An 18,944-nucleotide genomic window follows, 5' to 3' on the forward strand; every position below is an offset into this window, starting at 1 on the left:
ATTGGTATTCTGTCTTCAATAAATAAACTTTATTCATTGTATAATGAAAAGTTATGCAGTTTTCTAATATACCTTCTGAATAAATGTATTGAGCTTGCGGCTTATAAATGATACAATGAAAAAAAATATGTTTGTAGTCAGTGAATGGGAACCTTTATTGATTACATCCAAAGGATAAAAACATGTCCTGGTCATGCATGACTCGTTACAGTTCAGTCAGGGGAGGACACACGTAGGGGCCACGATGCAATCAAACACCGAGCCAACAAAATGTTTTACCACTAACCAGTGCTGTTTTCAAACGATTTTCAATGTCCACATAAACAAAAATGTTAAAACTGTGCCAAATTCCAATAAAACCGCATGTCGTCTCGTTGTTTGACTTTACCAGATCTCTATTGTTACGAAGGCATCCACCTGTGTGATCACCACATGACCAGGACAAATTTTAATTCTCTGGATGTAAACAATAAGGCCCCATGCACACGACTGTATTTTTTCCCTCCCGTAAATACTGGCGTAAATACGGGTCCTTTGTCACACGGTTTTAACCCGTATTCCACCCGTATTTACGGACCCGTTTTCTCTGCTTCTCTTTAAACGTAGAGAGCGATATTGCACTGCACTAATCGGCAGCCTCTTCTCTCTATCCAGCACTGATCGGCAGCCTCTTCCCTCTATCAGTGTTGGATAGAGAGAAGGGGCAGCCCTTTCGGGCAGAGTTTCTGCAGCGGAACTCAGTGATAGAAAGAAAAAGAAGTTCATACTTACCCCGGGCCGTTGTCTTGGTGACGCGTCCCTCTTTTGACATTCAGTCCGACCTCCTTGGATGATGCGGAAGTCCATGTGACAGCTGCAGCCTGTGATTGGCTGCAGCGGTCACATGGGATGAAACATTATCCCAGGAGGACGAACTGGAGGAAGAAGCAGGGAGTTCTGGGAAAGTATAAACTTTTTTTGTTGCAGGTTTTTGAAGGAAACGTTAGAAATCTATATTGTGAGCGCCGCGCATGGTACTCACTGTCCAGCGGTAGTCACTGTCCAGGGTGCTGAAAGAGTTACTGCCCCTTCAGTGCAGCCCTTTCTTTCTATCCAGCACTGATCGTTTAACTCTTTCAGCACCCTGGACAGTGACTACCACTGGACAGTGAGTACCATGCACAGCGCTCACAATATAGATTTCTAATGTTTCTAATTATTAAAAAATTAAAATCAGGCATAAGCCTGCAGACAGGGGAATCCCCTTACGTCGCCTAGCAACGCTCCCGTAATTACGGGTGCACACACGTAGCCACCCGTAATTACGGGAGCCCCATAGACTTCTATGGGCCTGCCCGTGCCGTAATTACGGCCTGAAATAGGACATGTTATATATTTTTCAACGGCCCGGGCACCTTCCCGTAAGCAATAGAAGTCCATGGGCCCGTAATTACAGCCCGTAATTACGGGCGTTTTTACGGTCGTGTGCATGGGGCCTAAGGGTCAGTTCACACGTTGCTTAAATACTGCAGAATTCCTGCAACGGAATCAGTTGCGGAAAATCCGCAGCAAATACAGTAGCAGCAATGTGGATGAGATAAAACAAATCCCATCCACACGCTACGTAAATACTGAGCGGAAAAAACGCTCAGAAATTGACCTGCTGTGCGGAAATTTATTTCGCAGCATGTCAATTGTTTTTTTGTAAATGCTGCATATTTGCTGCGGGTTTTCCCCATTGAATTCAATGGGGAGGTAAAACCCGCAACAAATAGCAGAAGTTGTGTTTTTTTTAGGCAGGTTCGCAGCGATTCCGCTGCAAAAAACGCAACTCAGAAAAAAAATAAAAATCTTATACTTTCTTCCTCCAGGCCAGCCTCCTGGGATGACTTTCATCCCATGTGACCGCTGCAGCCAATCACAGGCTGTAGCGCCGGTCACATGTCATCCCAAGAGGCCGGCCTGGATGACATCAGAGGGCCGGCCTCCTGGGCTAATGCTTCATCCCATGTGACCGCCGCTGCAGTCAATCACATTCATCCCAGGAGGTCAGCCTGCTAGCAGGCCGGCTAAGTGCTAGTTTTCCTCAGCGGGCATTCCAGGTGAAAAACTGCACCACAGTTTGGTGCGGTTTTTCGCCCGGAATTCCTTGCGGTGCACAGGGCGGATACGCTACCTGCTTTTATGCAGTATATCCGCCACGCGTGAACTCAGCCTAAAGGTTCCGTTTCATGACTACCAGAAGAGATTTTTTCATGTATTTTCCTTATACAATGAATAAACTTTGTTTTCTGCTACCAGAATATCCCTTTAAAGGGATATTCCAGCTTACAACATTTTTCACATATCTACTGAAAAGGTGACAAAATGCTAGATCGGTGGAGGTCTGACCATTGGGACCCCCACTGATTGCCCCGGTACCCAATTCCCTCCAGCCACAAGATGGCGACTAGGAGGAGTACGAATGAGGTGGAGACTGGGTGGTCAGACCCTATGGCCTGGAAATAATAACACCCATGAAGTGGATAGGTGTAAAATGCTGAAAGCTGGTATACTCCTTCAAGCCTGGTGGGCCCACAAGCAATGTTCCCTCTAGGGTATGTTCACATGCAAACACAAAATACGTCTGAAATTACGGAGCTGTTTTCAGGTGAATTTCAGACGCAATTGCAAGTACTCGTGTTTTTCGCGGCATCCATTACGGCCGTTTTTGGAGCTGTTTTTCAATGGAGTCAATGAAAAACGGCTCCAAAAACGTCCAAAGAAGTGGCATGCACCACTTCTTTGACGCGGGCGTATTTTTACGCTCCGTCTTTTGACAGCGACGCGTAAAATTACACTTCGTCTGAACAGAACATCGTAAAACTCATTGCAAGCAATGGGCAAGCAATGGGCAGATGTTTTCAGACGTAATGGAGCCGTCTTTTCAGGCTTAATTCGAGGCGTAAAATGCCTGAATTACGTCTGAAAATAGGCCATGTGAACATACCCTAAGTCTTGGCAGCTCCTGAGTGGGGCAGTTAGGGAGCAGGGCAGGTCTCCATCAATGGTGGGCGATCTGATGACCAAAAGTAATACCCTAGTAAACGTTAATATATCATACTACATAAGAGAATAAGAAAACTTATTTTAAATTAGTTTTAATTACTTTTTTAAATACTATAATATTACAACACCACCAGTGAAATAGACAGTTATAAACACCAATTATAGGCATCAATGAAAGAATCCCTCATTACACCACTGCCCCTATAGATCGCGCCACACAGCCCCCTGTAGATAGCCCCCCACAGACCCCCTGTAGATAGCGCCACACAGACCCCCCAGTAGATAGCGCCACACAGCCCCATGTAGATACTACCCCATGTTTATACTGTATATACTGCCACACTGAACCCCCCCTTGTATATACTACCACACAGCCCCCTTTTATATATTGCCACACAGCCCCCCTTTTATATACTGCTAAATAGCCCCCCTTGTATATACTGCCACACAGACCCCACCCTTGTATATAGTGCCACACAGCCCCCCTTGTATATACTGCCACACAGTGCCCCTTGTATATACTGCCACACAGCCCCCCTTGTATATACTGCCACATAGCCCCCTTTGTATATTCTGCCACACAGCCCCCCTTGTATATACTGCCCCACAGCCCCCCTTGTATATACTGCCACACAGCCCCCCTTGTATATACTGCCACACAACCCCCTTGTATACTGCCACACAGACCCTTGTATATACTGCCACACAGCGCCCCTTGTATATACTGCCACACAGCCCCCCTTGTATATACTGCCACACAGCCCCCCTTGTATATTCTGCCACACAGACCCCCGTATATACTGCCACACAGGCCCTTATATATATATTGCCACACAGTGCCCCTTGTAGATAGCCACACACAAGCCCCCCCTTGTAGTTAGCCACACACAGTCCCCCCTTGTAGATAGCCACACACAGTCCCCCCTTGTAGATAGCCACACACAGCCCCCCTTATAGATAGCTACACCCCCCCTTGTAGATAGCTACACACAGCCCCCCTTGTAGATAGCCGCACACAGCCCCCTTGTAGATAGCTACACACAGCCCCCTTGTAGATAGCCACACACTGCCCCCCTTCTAGATAGCGACGCACAGCCTCCCCCCTTCCCTTGTACTTAGTGCAAACAGAGCAGAGAGTGGTAGCCTACCGCTACAACTCTCCGCTCTGCCTGACACGACTCACCGTCAGGAAGAGGAGGAGGTGGGCATGTGGCGAAGATCGGATCACTTTTGTCTGGGGTCGGTGACGGCACAGGACTGGACCAGTTCAGTTACCTGACCTCATGTCGGGTGACTGGATTGCTCCACTCCCGGCACACTTATGAGCGGCCAGCCTGCAGATTTTCAATTGTCATCGGATGGCCTGCAGGCCGTCTCTGATACTCTGGGCTATCTCCTCCCTCTCTCACCTTTCCGGAAGTTCTCATTGGGTGGCCGCTCCGTGAAGGTGAGTGAGGGAGAAGATTGAGAAACATCCGCCCGCCGCACTGACAGTGCGCGGGCTTTAAAGTTCAGTGGGCGGGGGGGGGGGGGGCTTAGAAGGTGCGCAGCCACGCACCTTATAGGGAACATTGCCCACAAGCTCCCCCTTCCACAGTGACATGAATTGTACTACAAAAAGCTGTAAAAATCTACTGTTTGTGCGTGCAGTGCCAGTTACCCCCTTCCTTAAGCATTGAGAGACCAGAGTCGGTACCCTGGATCACAATGTGTCCGCAAACAATGACAGCAGTCAGTGGCACGCGGCTGGCACTATATTGGGGCATTGGGGTTAGCACTTATGTGGGGGGCCTTGTAGCGGACACAGTTGTGGAGACATAATTTGCACTTCTGTGTAGATCAATTTATAAAAAGAAAAGCATTGTCTAGGAGTCCTGTACACTGCTATCTTTGTATATTATAGATGAAAAGTGGTGACAAGACCTCTACACCGTGTTCCAAATTATTATGCACATTGGATTTAAGTGTCATAAACATTTAATTAGTAGTTTTTCAATTAAACTCATGGATGGTATTGTGTCTTAGGGCTCTTTGGATCATTGTAATCAATCTCAGACACCTGTGATAATTAGTTTACCAGGTGTGCCCAATCAAAGGAAAACTACTTAAAAAGGACTTTCCACATTATTAAGTAGGCCACAGGTTTCAAGCAATATGGGAAAGAAAAAGGATTTCTCTGCTGCCGAAAAGCATGAAATAGGCAATACCTTGGACAAGGTATGAAAACATTGGATATTTCAAGAAAACTTAAGTGTGATCATCGTACTGTGAAAAGATTTGTGGCTGATTCAGAGCACAGACGGGTTCGTTCAGATAAAGGCATAATGAGGAAGGTATCTGCCAGACAAATTAATAGGATTAGGAGAGCAGCTGCTAAAATGCCATTGCAAAGCAGCAAACAGGTATTTGAAGCCGCTGGTGCCTCTGGAGTCCCGCGAAACTCAAGGTGTAGGATCCTCCAGAGGTTTGCAAGTGTGCATAAAGCTATTATTCTGCCACCCCTAAACAATGCTCATAAGCAGAAACGGTTGCAGTGGGCTCAGAAATACATGAAGACTAATTTTCAAACCGTGTTGTTTACTGATGATTGCCGTGCAACCCTGGATGGTCCAGATGGATGGAGTAGTGGATGGTTGGTGAATGGCCACCATGTCCCAACAAGGCTGCGACGTCAGCAAGGAGGTGGCGGAGTTATGTTTTGGGCTGGAATCATGGGGGGAGAGCTGGTAGGCCCCTTTAGGGTTCCTGACGGTGTGAAAATGACCTCTGCAAAGTACGTAGAGTTTATGACTCACCACTTTCTTCCGTGGTACAAAAAGAAGAACCGTGCCTTCTGTAGCAAAATTATCTTCATGCATGACAATGCACCATCTCATGCTGCAAAGAATACCTCTGTGTCATTGGCTGCTATGGGCATAAAAGGAGAGAAACTCATGGTTTGGCCCCCATGTTCCTCTGACCTCAACCCTATTGAGAACCTTTGGAGCATCCTCAAGCAAAATATCTATGAGGGTGGGAGGCAGCTCACATCAAAACAGAAGCTCTGGGAGGCTATTTTGACATCCTGCAAAGATATTCAAGCAGAAACTGTCCAAATACTCACAAATTCAATGGATGTACGAATTGTGAAGGTGATATCAAAGAAGGGGTCCTATGTTAACATGTAACTTGGCCTGTTAAGTTTTTTTTGATTGAAAGAGCTATTGATTTCTGTAAATATGACCTCCTGATGCTGCAAATTCAACAAATTACCATTATAGTTTTCTTTACAACCTTTAAAACCTCTGTTGTGCATAATAATTTGAAACAGTGCATTTTTAGTTTTTTACTTCTAAAAAAAAACGTGTTATCATTAGGAGATTTGTTCAATAAAATTTGCATTATACTCCAACGGTTGATGGCTTGAAGATTATACTGACTGTCATTTGCATCGACTATTTAGGAAAATCAGCGAAAAGTAGCATTTGCATAATAATTTGTAATGCGGTGTATAAAAGTGTCAAATGTGAAGTACCTGAGATGTAATCTTCTATCAATATTGCAGACAGAATGGAGCTAGAAAGATCACTGAGAAATAGAGGGCACGTAGTGAAGTTATATATGATCATTATGATTGTGCAAATTAATGATCACTCATTTTTAATTAATATTTCACTGATACATTAAATAATTTACCACCTTCTTTACTAATTTATTAGCTGCACAGTTTTGCACAGACCCAGGGCCACCATTAGGGGGGTATTAGGGGTACTTCTGTAAGGGGCCCGGCCAGTGTCCCGCGGCATGAGGGGGCCCGTGTCGCCCGCCGGCACGGGCCCCCACCATCAGGGCCGCCATTAGGGGGGTATTAGGGATACTTCTGTAAGGGGCCCGGCCAGTGGCCCGCGGCATGAGGGGGCCTGTGTCGCCCGCCGGCACGGGCCCCCACCATGGCCGGAGACTCCACTAGCAGCCGCTATGGCTGCTACAGCGCGACGCCACTGAACACGACTACGGCAGAGCAGGGAAGTATCTCCCCGCTCTGCCATTAAACAAAAGACATGTATCCCCTATCCACAGGATAGGGGATACATGTGTGATCGCTGGCATTGATAGGGAGAACGGGGGACTGAAAGTCCCCTGAAGTTCTCCATCACAAACCTCGAACTTTCAGGGTCTGTGTCGGCAGCTCCGTAGAAATGAATGGAGCGCCGGTCGTGCTTGTGCGCATGCGTGACCAGCACTCCTTTCATTTTTATTGAGCTGCGCAGACTCCGAAAGTCAGAGGTTAGTCATGGAGAACTTCGGGGGACTGACCCTATCGCTGCCAGCGATCACACATGTATCCCCTATCCTGTGGATAGGGGATACATGTCTTTTGTAGGACACACTGTAGGTCAGATGTTTTTGGGGGGGTTGGGGCTGCATGACGTTAACTACAGGGGGGCTGCATAGCGTTACCTACAGGGGGGGCTGTATAGCATTACCTACAGGGGGCTGTATAGCGTTACCTTCAGGGGGGCTGTATAGCGTTACCTACAGAGGGGCTGTATAGCGTTACCTGCAGGGGGGGCTGTATAGCGTTACCTACAGGGGGGGCTGTATGGCGTTAGCGCCAAACAGCCCCCTCTGTAGATAACACCATACAGCCCCCACTGTAGAGAACGCCATACGGCCCCCTCTGTAGGTAACGCTATACAGCTCCCCTGTAGGTAACGCTATACAGCCCCCCCTGTAGGTAACGCTATGCAGCCCCCCTGTAGATAACGCCATACAGCCCCCTTTGTAGATAACGTATACAGCCCCCCCTGTGGGTAACGCTATACAGCCCCCCCCTGTGCCTGTGGGTAACGCTATACAGCCCCCCTGTAGATAACGCCATACACCCCCCCGTAGAGAACGCCATACACCCCCCCGTAGAGAACGCCATACACCCCACCGTAGAGAACGCCATACAGCCCCCCCTGTAGAGAACGCCATACAGCCCCCCCCCTGTAGAGAACTCCATAGAGCCCCCTCTGTAGAGAACTCCATACAGCCCCCTCTGTAGAGAACTCCATACAGCCCCCTCTGTAGAGAACTCCATACAGCCCCCTCTGTAGAGAACTCCATACAGCCCCCTCTGTAGAGAACTCCATACAGCCCCCCTTGTAGAGAACGCCATACAGCCCCCACTGTAGAGAACGCCATACAGACCCCCTTGTAGAGAACGCCATTCAGACCCCTGTAGATAACGCCATACAGCCCCCTTTGTAGATATCTACAGAGGGGGCTGTATGGCGTTATCTACAGAGGGGGCTGTATGGCGTTATCTACAGAGGGGGCTGTATGGCGTTATCTACAGAGGAGTCTGTATGGCTAGCAGATAGGGAGAAAAGTTGGATCCAGCGTGAATGTATAAAATGGAAAATCGTTCCAAGTTTAATTTATTTAAAGTCTAAAAATAGGACTTAGTTGAATTATAAAATCCTATGGTATGAGGAGAGATATCGTAAGTAAAGTGCGCCATGATTAAGGACGCAAGAAGCGTCTGAAACGCGTAGGCGCACTTTACTTACGATATCTCTCCTCATACCATAGGATTTTATAATTCAACTAAGTCCTATTTTTAGACTTTAAACAAATTAAACTTGGAACGATTTTCGATTTTATACCTTCACGCTGGATCCAACTTTTCTCCCTATCTGCTATCCATTTACCGTGTGCCGACACGAGGATCCGTGCGGGCTCATTTGAGCAAAATCACAACAAAGGTGAGCTGGAGGTTTTCTCTTTCTATATTGTGCGAGTCTGTATGGCGTTATCTACAGGGGGGACTCTGTATGGCGTTATCTACAGAGGGGGCTGTATGGCGTTCTCTACAAGGGGGGCTGTATGGAGTTCTCTACAGAGGGGGCTGTATGGCGTTAAAGTTGTATATAAGAAAGTTTGTTACAATGTATCAGTCAATCATCTGTGAGCTAAACGCAGCAACAGCACAAACCCCTCTCCTGTGCTGGACTCCAGGCAGATGGCTCTTATCTACACTGATACATTGTAACAAGACCATCAGCTGTGAAAGTAATAAGCCAGGACTGGTTTTAATGTTCTCATTCACAGACAGCAGGCAGAGATCTTGAAAATCATGAGGAACTGAAGTAGGAAGACAGAAAGCTGCAGAATGTCATTATACAGTAGGCTGGGATGCTGCACCACTCGCAGGGAATTTATACGTGTAAGGTTATGTTCACACTGAGTATTTTGACGAGTTTTTTGACGCGGAAACCGCGTCGCAAAACTCGTCAAAAACGGCCCGAAAATGCCTCCCATTGATTTCAATGGGAGGCGTCGGCGTCTTTTTCCCGCGAGCAGTAAAAGGGGGGCCCAGAAAATTTAGCTGTATGGGGCCCTGAAATTCCTGATGGCGGCCCTACACAGACCTCCAAACAATGATTTCCATGTTGTACACAAGCTCCCATAATTATATACCTAATTATGGGAGCAGAAAGGCAAGAAGGTTCAAGCATCAAAATCTTGAACAAGTTGCAGCTTTTATTGAGGTTCCATAAAATCAGGGACAACACATAGAACAGAAGCTGACCGGTTTCAGGCCCAGTGGCCCTTAGGCCTTATTCACACGAACGTGTCTGTTTTGCACGCGCAAAAAATGCTGCATTTTGCGCGCGAAAAAATTCAGTGAGGCATCTGTATATGGTGCGTGGCGGCGTGATTTTCACGCAGCCGGAATCATTAAGACAATCTGTTTTTATGTTTACAAACATAAAGGCAGGAGGTGCTTTTCTGTTTTCATTCATTTCTTTTACTACTGTAGCGCGAATCAGAAGTGCTTCCGTGTGCCGAGCGCGATTTGCACGCACTCATTCACTTCAATGGTTGCGTGCTGCGCGAAACACGGGCAAGTATAGGACATGTCGTGAGTTTTACGCAGCGGACATATGCTGCTTGAAAATCACGACCTGTCAGAACGGCCCCAATCACTTACATAAGTCCATGCGACGCGCGTGATTTCCACGCGCGTAGCATGGACGTAAAACACGTTTATGTGAATAAGGCCTCGGTCATAGCAATTAACTGTTTTTGCTTTAATTATGGGAGTGCCCCGAAATACACCTGTAAAAATGTTAGCTAAATGCCTACAAACATCTGCCCATTGAATTCAATGGGAAAAACTGTGTTTTTTGTTCAGATGGGGTTTAAATTATGTCAATGGAAAAACAGCTCCAAAAAAGTATACAAAAAACGCCTCAAAAAAAGTTTTCAGCTTCAAAAACGGCTGAAAATCAGAGGCTGTTTTCTCTGAAAAAAAAGCTCTGTATTTGTAAGCCGTTTTTGATTTTGTGTGTGAATATACCCTTACAAAGTTTATTGAAAACTAAACAGCAAAACCAGCAGTTCAGCAGCACTACTACCCCCAGTGGCTGTAATATGTATTGCAGGAAACACATTTGTACCTCTTCAGCTGCACGTCCAGTACCACACGCTACATCCAGCACAAGCTTCGATTCTCGATTTAACTGACACACTGAGGCCAACGCCAGCGCAGCTAAATGTGGTGCTTTGTATTCCAGGACTGAGACATCCTAAATAAAAAAACATACAAATATATGTACAAATGACTAAAGGTGAACTAATAACTGTATTGTAAGACTGGTTTTTAGTTGTTAATATAGAAAGCCATTAAACATTATGCTTCACATATTCTAGGCCTATGGGTTGGATAATATCTCATATTATGCACGCTCTATCAACAGCCATTTTAATACTAATAAAAAAAAGAAACAGTAATAAGAAAATACCTACCAATGCATGTTTTTTACAATAAATAAACTGTCAAATATAAAGTCCCAAAACATATAATAATATACCGTACATATATTTGGTATCGTCATGACCATAACAACCTGCACAATAAATGTATAGAATGATTTATGATGATCAGTGTATGCTGTAAATAAAATAAATAAAAACAGCAGAACTGCTTTTTTTCTGCATGTTGTTAAAATAAAAATGTATAAAAAATTCAACGCTGATGTATACGTACCAAAAAAAGGAACCTACATAAAATACAACTCGCCCTGCAAAAAACAAAGCCTCATACAGCTACGTCAATTGAAAAATAAAAATGTTATGACCACTAGGATGCAAAGAGGAAAAATCTAAAAATTGTTTTCGTCATCAAGGCCAAAATTAGCCCGGTCCTAAAGGGGAGAAGCATGAGCCTTTAGATTAAAATATCTTAAAGATCGTGAAAATCTACTTTTAGTCAGGTGTCTCCAAACTTTTGGCTAGTGATTGTAGCGTCCATGGCCGCGGGCCGTCGGGTTTACTCACCTGCCGACACCCGCAGCCATGGATCCGTAAGCGATGGTCCCCATCTCCTTCCTAGGAGACGCCAGCGTTCACTTCCGTTCTGCTGTGTCCCGCACAAAGGAAATAGTCATCATCATCAACTACCATGATTTCCTGGTCTATAAGAAGGCCTGAGCGTTGTTAGTCTATCCCAGTCTGGCTTGCAAATGGTCCCTTAGTGTTTCCTCGTTCTAGTTGTTACCCGTGCCCTGTTACCCGCTCCTGTATCCCGTATTGTTCTTGTTCCTGTGCCTACCAGTGTTGGAGTCGTGTCTACTGCACCTGCTGTCGTTTGCCACGCCCAGTGTCGTTTGCCACGTCCAGTGTCGTTTGCCACGTCCAGTGTCTTCTGCTACATCGGATACTGCCCGCCACGTCTGCCGCTACCTACCGCACCGGCCTCCATCCGTGCTGAAGCCACAGCCACCGTCTGGACTAGTTCAGGTACCAAAGCATTGCTATCTGCTATTGACTTTCGTGTAGACTGTGACCTGGTCAGCTGCCTCCCCGCTACGGCGAAGCGGCCTAGCGGGTCCACATACCTATTGACAGTGACAGTACGCTCAGGCGATGGAACCCGCTGGCCAGCCCAAGACCGCAGTCCAGAAGATACAGACAGAGATGCATGACCTACGCACATGTCAGGATCAACTCCTTGAGGCTGTGAATTCTATCCTGGTCCGCCTGGATCTACTCACTGTTCCACCCCCGGTTCTTCCTCCTGAAGCTGTTGCTGTGCCACTGCCCCTTGCTCCTCCTGTTTGTTCCGGATCCACAGTTCCTCTGCCTCTTCCTCCTCTCTATGACGGGGATCCCAGAGCATGTAGAGGATTTCTTAATCAATGCACGGTTCATTTTAGGCTGCGGCCTCATCTTTTCCCCTCCGAGGAGGCCAAAGTGGCATTTATTATCTCCCTCCTTGCTGGCAAGGCCCTCGCATGGGTGAACCCAACCTTGGAGCAACAAGGACCTGTATCCTCGGACCTAGCCTTGTTCTTGCAGTCCTTTCATTCCGTGTTCGAGGAGCCGGGTCGAACATCCTCTGCCGCAGCCACTCTGTTGACCCTCAAGCAAGAGGGCTTCACAGTAGGGGAGTATGCTATCTCCTTCCGTACCCTAGCAGCCGAGCTGACATGGAACAATGAGGCACTGGTGGCGACCTTCTGGCAGGGACTGTCCTCTCACATCAAGGACGAATTGGCAACGCGCAACCTTCCTTCTACCTTGGATGCCCTTATCCTGATAGCCACCCGGGTTGATATGAGAATCCGGGAGCGCACTCAAGAGGTTCGACAGGAGAGCCGGGCCCACAGACCAGCACCCTCTGCCCAGAGACCACTATTGTCTTCCCCTAGTGTGCTACCTGAAGAACCCATGCAGGTAGACAGAGTCCGGTTATCTAAACAGGAGAAGCAGCGCAGACGCTCCTCTGGACTATGTATGTATTGTGGCCTTAAGGGTCATTTTGTGTCCGCCAATGCCCACAGAAACCGGGAAACTCCAGTACCTAGGGTTGGTTGGAGAAGCAACTTTAGGTGGAACGTCTCCAAACGTTAAAACCTCTTCCAGATTATCGATTCCTGTGGCCATCGTCTCCGGAGAAACGTCACATCCTTCCTCTGCCTATCTTGTCTCTGGAGGGGCTGCTAATTTCATCCAGCAGGATCTAGTGGATCGTTTACGCCTTCCCACTGTCCATCTGGAGAGACCCCTGGCTGTTGCCTCTGTGAATGGTCTACCACTGTCCGATCCCATTATGCTCATCATGGAGCCGTTGACACTACGTGTCGGAGCTCTTCACTCAGAACAGATCACCTTCCTGGTACTACCTAAGGCTATAAATCCTATCCTGCTGGGTCTGCCATGGCTCCGCCTACACGCCCCGGTCCTTAACTGGAATTCCGAAGAGGTTATTCAATGGGGTTCCAGGTGCCATAGCCATTGCCTGTCACAAGTCCGTCCTGTTATGCCCCCTCTGCCTCAATCACTCTCCAGTCTACAATCTCAGTATGCCAGTTTTGCGGATGTCTTCTGCAAACGAGAGGCTGAGACGTTGCCTCCACATCGGAATTATGACTGTCTCATTGAACTGGTTCCTAATGCTTCTCTTCCCCGTGGACGAGTATATCCTCTCTCCTTGCCAGAGACTTTAACTATGTCAGCCTATATCAAGGAGAACTTGGAGAGGGGTTTTATTCGAAAATCTTCCTCCCCGGCTGGGGCAGGCTTCTTCTTCGTTAAGAAGAGAGATGGATGTCTTCGACCCTGCATTGACTACCGTGGTCTCAACCAGATTACGGTCAAGAACAAATACCCGTTGCCACTTATATCCAAGCTGTTTGATCGCATACGAGGAGCCAAAAAAATTTCCAAGCTAGATCTGCGGGTGGTTTATAATCTAATCCGGATTCGCCAGGGTGACGAATGGAAGACGCCATTTAACTCCCACGATGGGCACTACGAATACCTGGTGATGCCCTTCGGACTGTGTAACGCTCCCGCAGCATTTCAGGAATTCGTCATTGATATTTTCCGAGATCTCCTCTATATGTGTGTTGTAGTTTATCTCGAGGATATTTTGATTTTCTCCCCAGATCCGATGACCCATCGGAGGCATGTCCATCAAGTTCTTCTGCGACTAAGAGAGAATGGCTTATATGCCAAGTTGGAGAAGTGCGTCTTTGAAAAGAAGTCTTTGCCCTTTCTGGGCTAAGTCATCTTTGATCAAGGTCTTAAGATGAACCCTAAGAAACGAAAGTCTGTCCTGAAGTGGCCACGTCCTCAAGGCCTAAGGGCCATACAACGGTTCCTGGGATTCGCCAATTTCTACCTGCAGTTTATTCCGAACTTTTCATCTCTGATGGCTCCCATCTCTACCCTTACCAAGAAGGGTGTGAACGCCAAGGTGTGGACTCCAGAGGCAGAGTCCGCATTCATTAGCCTCAAGAAAGCCTTCACTGCAGCTTCGATCCTCCATCACCCTGACGTATCTCAACAGTTCTCATTGGAAGTGGACGCTTCCTCTGTTGGTGCAGGTGCACTTCTGTTCCAGAGGAGCTCCAAAGGAAAGGCAGTAGTATGTGGCTACTACTCAAGATTTTTCTTCTGCTGAGCGCAATTACTCTATTGGAGATTGGGAGCTATTGGCCATCAAATTGGCTCTGGAGGAGTGGAGCCATCTTCTAGAAGGCGCAGCTCACCCCATTTTGATCTACACCGACCACAAGAACCTTACCTACCTTCAGTCCGCTCAAATACTGAATCCTCGTCAAGCCAGGTGGTCGCTGTTCTTCACCCGTTTCCAGTTTCTGCTCCACTACCGTCCCGCTGACAAGAATGTGAGGGGCGATGCCCTGTCCAGATCGTTTGAGACGGAGGACACGGTGGAGTCCCTTCAAACTATCATAGAGCCGTCCTGCGTTGTCACCACTAATCCTCTACAGATTAGAGACATCCCTCCGGGGAGCACTTTTCTTTGGTTGGCAGACAGGTGAAGAATTCTCCGCTGGGGACACAGTTCTAAACTGGCTGGGCACGCTGGTATCTGTAAAACCCAAGACCTCATTGCTCGTCACTTCTGGTGGCCCACGCTACCTAAAGATGTTCTGGATTTTGTCTCTTCTTGCACGGTGTGTGCCTCTAACAAAGTTTCTCACTCCAAGCCTGACGGCCTGCTTCAACCTCTGCCTGTACCCAATGCCCTCTGGCAGCACATTGCGGTGGACTTTGTCACAGACCTTCCTCCCTCAGCAGGATGCAACTGTGAAGGATTTGCCTGACACAGCTTCTGTGTCGACGCCCGTGGTTAATCAGTCTGCATCTGTTCCTAGGTCTACTAGAGTGACTCGATCTGCTACCACTCAGGCTGGTAGGTTTTGGAGTGGGAGAGCCTATTGCAGCCTGGCCAGACAGTTCTAGCTCCCGCCCTTGGTCCACTTATACCTTAATTTGCTGCTTGTCCTTTGCCTGTGATTCTCCTGTTTCTTGGCTATGCTGTTCCTGCTCTTACCATTGACCTCTGCTTCATATTGACCCTGGCTTGACTGACTATTCTCCTGCTCTGCATTTGTTACCACGTAGACTCCTGGTTTGACTCGGCTCGTCCACTTCTCTGTTTCTCACAGTGTTGCCGTGGGCAACTGCCCCACATTCCTTGCTTTTGTTTTCCCTTACCTTGTTTGTCTGTCGTGCACATATTGAGCGTAGGGACCGTCGCCCAGTTGTACGCCGTCGCCTAGGACGTGCTGTGCAAGTAGGCAGGGACTGAGTGGCGGGTAGATTAGGGCTCACCTGTCTGTCTCCCTATCCTGACATTACAGCTACACCATCTGGGTGGTGGTGGACCGGTTCTCTAAGATGTCACATTTTATCCCGCTGACCGGCCTAACTTCTGCTCCCCGACTGGCGAGTCTCTTCATTCAACACATCTTTCGCTTGCATGGCTTGCCTCTTCACATTGTGTCCGACCCGGGGGTTCAGTTTACCTCAAAGTTCTGGAGAGCCCTCTGTAAACTCCTGGAGGTGAGTTTGGACTTTTCCTCAGCCTATCACCCCCAGTCCAATTGGCAAGTTGAGAGGATCAACCAGATCATGGAGAATTATCTCCGCCACTTCATCTCTTCACAGCACAATAACTGGGTACAGCTTCTTCCATGTGCCGAGTTCTCATACAACAACCACACAAGTGAGTCCAACACTTCCACTCCATTTCACATTTTATACAGTCAACGTCCTAGAGTCCCTCTTCCTGTGCTGACTTCATCTCAGGTACCCGCTGCTGACTCTGCATATGGGGACTTCCTGCAAATCTGGCAACAGACCCGGTCCTCTATTTTGCTGGCAGTAGATCGCATGAAGCGAAAGGCAGATACTAGGAGAAGAGAGCCGCCTCAGTATCTTCCGGGGACTAAAGTCTAGCTGTCCTCTCGAAACATTCGCTTGAAGGTGCCCTGATACAAGTTTGCTCCAAGTTTCCTTGGTCCTTTCGAGATTCTGCAACAAATCAACCCTGTCTCCTATAAGCTGCGGCTGCCTCCTACCCTCAGAATCCCCAACTCCTTCCATGTGTCCCTCCTGATCCAGTGGTCCTGAACCGCTTCAGCAAGACTTCTAGTTCCATAGTTGCTCCACGCGGGCCTTCTGATGTATTTGAGGTAAAGGAGATCCTGGACTGCAAAAGGGTAGGAGAAAGGACAATCTATTTGGTGGACTGGAGAGGGTTTGGTCCTGAGGAGAGGTCCTGGGAGCCAGAAGGGAACCTCAGTGCTCCTGCTCTTATTAAAAAGTTCCTTTCTCGCTCTGGCCCCAAGAAGAGGGTGCGTAAGAGGGGGGATACTCACCTCCCGACAGCAGCCATGGATCCGTGAGCGCTGGTCCCGATCTCCTTCCTAGGAGACGCCAGCGCTCACTTCCGCTCCGTTCTGCTGTGTCCCGTAGGAAATCGTCATCATCATCAACTGCCATGATTTCCTGGTCTATAAGAAGGCCCCAGGCCTTCTGATCCTTGCCTGAGCGTTGTTAGTCTATCCCAGTCTGTCTTGCAAATGGCCCCTTAGTGTTTCCCCATTCCAGTTGTTACCCGTGCCCTATTACCCATTCCTGTATCCCGTATTGTTCTTGTTCCTGTGCCTACCAGTGTTGGAGTCGTGTCTACTGCACCTGCTGTCGTTTGCCACGTCCAGTGTCGTTTGCCACGTCCAGTGTCGTTTGCCACGTCCAGTGTCGTCTGCCACGTCCAGTGTCTTCTGCCACGTCCTGTGTCTTGTGCTACATCGGATACTGCCCGCCACGTCTGGTGCTACCTGTCGCACCGGCCTCCATCCGTGCTGAAGCCACAGCCACCGTCTGGACTAGTTCAGGTACCCAAGCATTGCTATCTGCTATTGACTTTCGTGTAGACTGTGACCTGGTCAGCTGCCTCGCCGCTACGGCGGATCGGCCTAGTGGGTCCACATACCCTGTGACCGTGACAGTGATATGTTACAGATTTTAGGGGAATCCTCTATATGCAAGCAACATTTTTTATTTTTTTCAAGTTTTTGCCCCCTGAATCCGGTGTTTAATTTGCCTATACTACTGTGACTGTAGTTAGGGCCCTATAACCCATAGTTTCTGGAGGACAGGATCTTTGTTACATTTGGTCACTGGAATATGTAAACTAACACACACTCTTACCTCTTCATACTGTGTAGCCCACTTGTCATAAAATTGTAGCTTTTCCGAGAGGGAGCAGTCTTTGTGAGCTGATGCAATTATATCCCTGACTTGTTGTAGTCCTTTTCCGCAGTCTGCCATGTTTTTAGATTTTCAGATGATGCATTTCTCTTGTACTTATAAAGTTCTGGAAAAAAAAAACCAATATAAAAAAAAGATAAGTTTTAATGCAAACTTTTTTGTAAATAGAGTAAATAATAATTGCACCTTACGTAAAATGGAGGCTGTATACATGGTCACTATCCTCTACAGTAAATTGGAGATACAGAAACAGCTGAGTGTGCTCACTCGTGTAGTGTCTAGGGCTAACTTAAAAGGGTTCTGACATAAAGGAGTGCTATTCCATTTTGTTTGAAGAGCCCTTTTCTATATACGGTTTTAAGATATCATAGGGGAATTGTCCCCCATTTGGAACCCCCTTCTATTAGCCAGAACGAGGAACCTCTAACAAAGTGTGGCCCTCACTTTGACAGACCTGGCCTATATATGAATTACATCATTTGAATTGCGACATGTCTTACTACATTACTCTGCAGGGGAAATCCATAACAGCATGGCAAAAACTCCTATAAGTTGGTTGTCAATCACCTCATATTAGAGGGAAAATTTCTTCCCAACTCCAATTATGGCAATGTGAATAAATTCCTGGATGAATCACCCATCTCCAGAAATCTAATATCCATAAGTTGTGATATTATATCTTTCAAGAAAGGCATCCAGGCCCCTCTTGAACGCCTTCAATAAATCAACCATCACATCATCTTGTAAAAGCTAGTTCCATAGTCTCACTGCTCTTACATTAAAGCGGTTATGAGGGGAGCGAAAAGTATTAGCAGCGTAGACACTACAGTATGTGAGTACACTCTATTATTCATTCTGGTCCGTCGTTGCGCTGATTATGAGATTTGAAAAGATTTTTATAGCGCTGGCAGGGGACCGGAAGTCTAGTTGCACAGTCTTGCTTCATGACAACACGACTCTTCGTCATGTGACCGGCCCCGCTGTACTTTATGTGCAATAAGTAGTAGTACTTACTGCTTGCGCATAGATTAGAGCGGGGCTGATCACATGATGAAAAGTTGTGTCATCATGAAGGAATCCCTGTCTGTAATTATGGTAAAACCTTTCCTCTAGGCGTAGTGGATGCTCTCCTGTCATGGTTACAGGGCTAGGTATAAAAACCATTATTAGACAGATCTCTGTACTGTTCATTCATATATTTGTACGTAGTAATTAGATTCCCCCAAGGCATCTATTTTTTTCTAATCTGAACCCCAAGTTTGATCATTTTTCTAGGTACTGCAATCCACCCATTCCCTTAATTACCTTGGTCACCTTTATTTGCACCTCCACGTCAAACTGTCCTTCCTATACAG

At 47.2% G+C, this 18,944-nt stretch overlaps 1 protein-coding gene across 2 annotated transcripts in view; it reads right to left on the minus strand.

Annotated features, from left to right (window-relative positions):
* LOC142743381 (methyltransferase-like protein 27) overlaps positions 1-18,944 on the minus strand; it is a 214,247-nt gene that overhangs the window by 22,615 nt on the left and 172,688 nt on the right. For both annotated transcript variants that reach the window (XM_075854108.1, XM_075854107.1), the window contains exons 2-3: positions 17,530-17,695; positions 10,458-10,586 (exon numbers count right to left, since the gene is read on the minus strand). In XM_075854108.1, coding sequence (XP_075710223.1) covers positions 10,458-10,586; positions 17,530-17,649 — 249 coding nt within the window. In that variant the 5' untranslated portion in view covers positions 17,650-17,695. The remainder of the gene's footprint in view (positions 1-10,457; positions 10,587-17,529; positions 17,696-18,944) is intronic.

This window comes from Rhinoderma darwinii, chromosome 2 (genome assembly GCF_050947455.1).
Source record: "Rhinoderma darwinii isolate aRhiDar2 chromosome 2, aRhiDar2.hap1, whole genome shotgun sequence".
NCBI classification, from domain to species: Eukaryota; Metazoa; Chordata; class Amphibia; order Anura; family Rhinodermatidae; genus Rhinoderma; species Rhinoderma darwinii.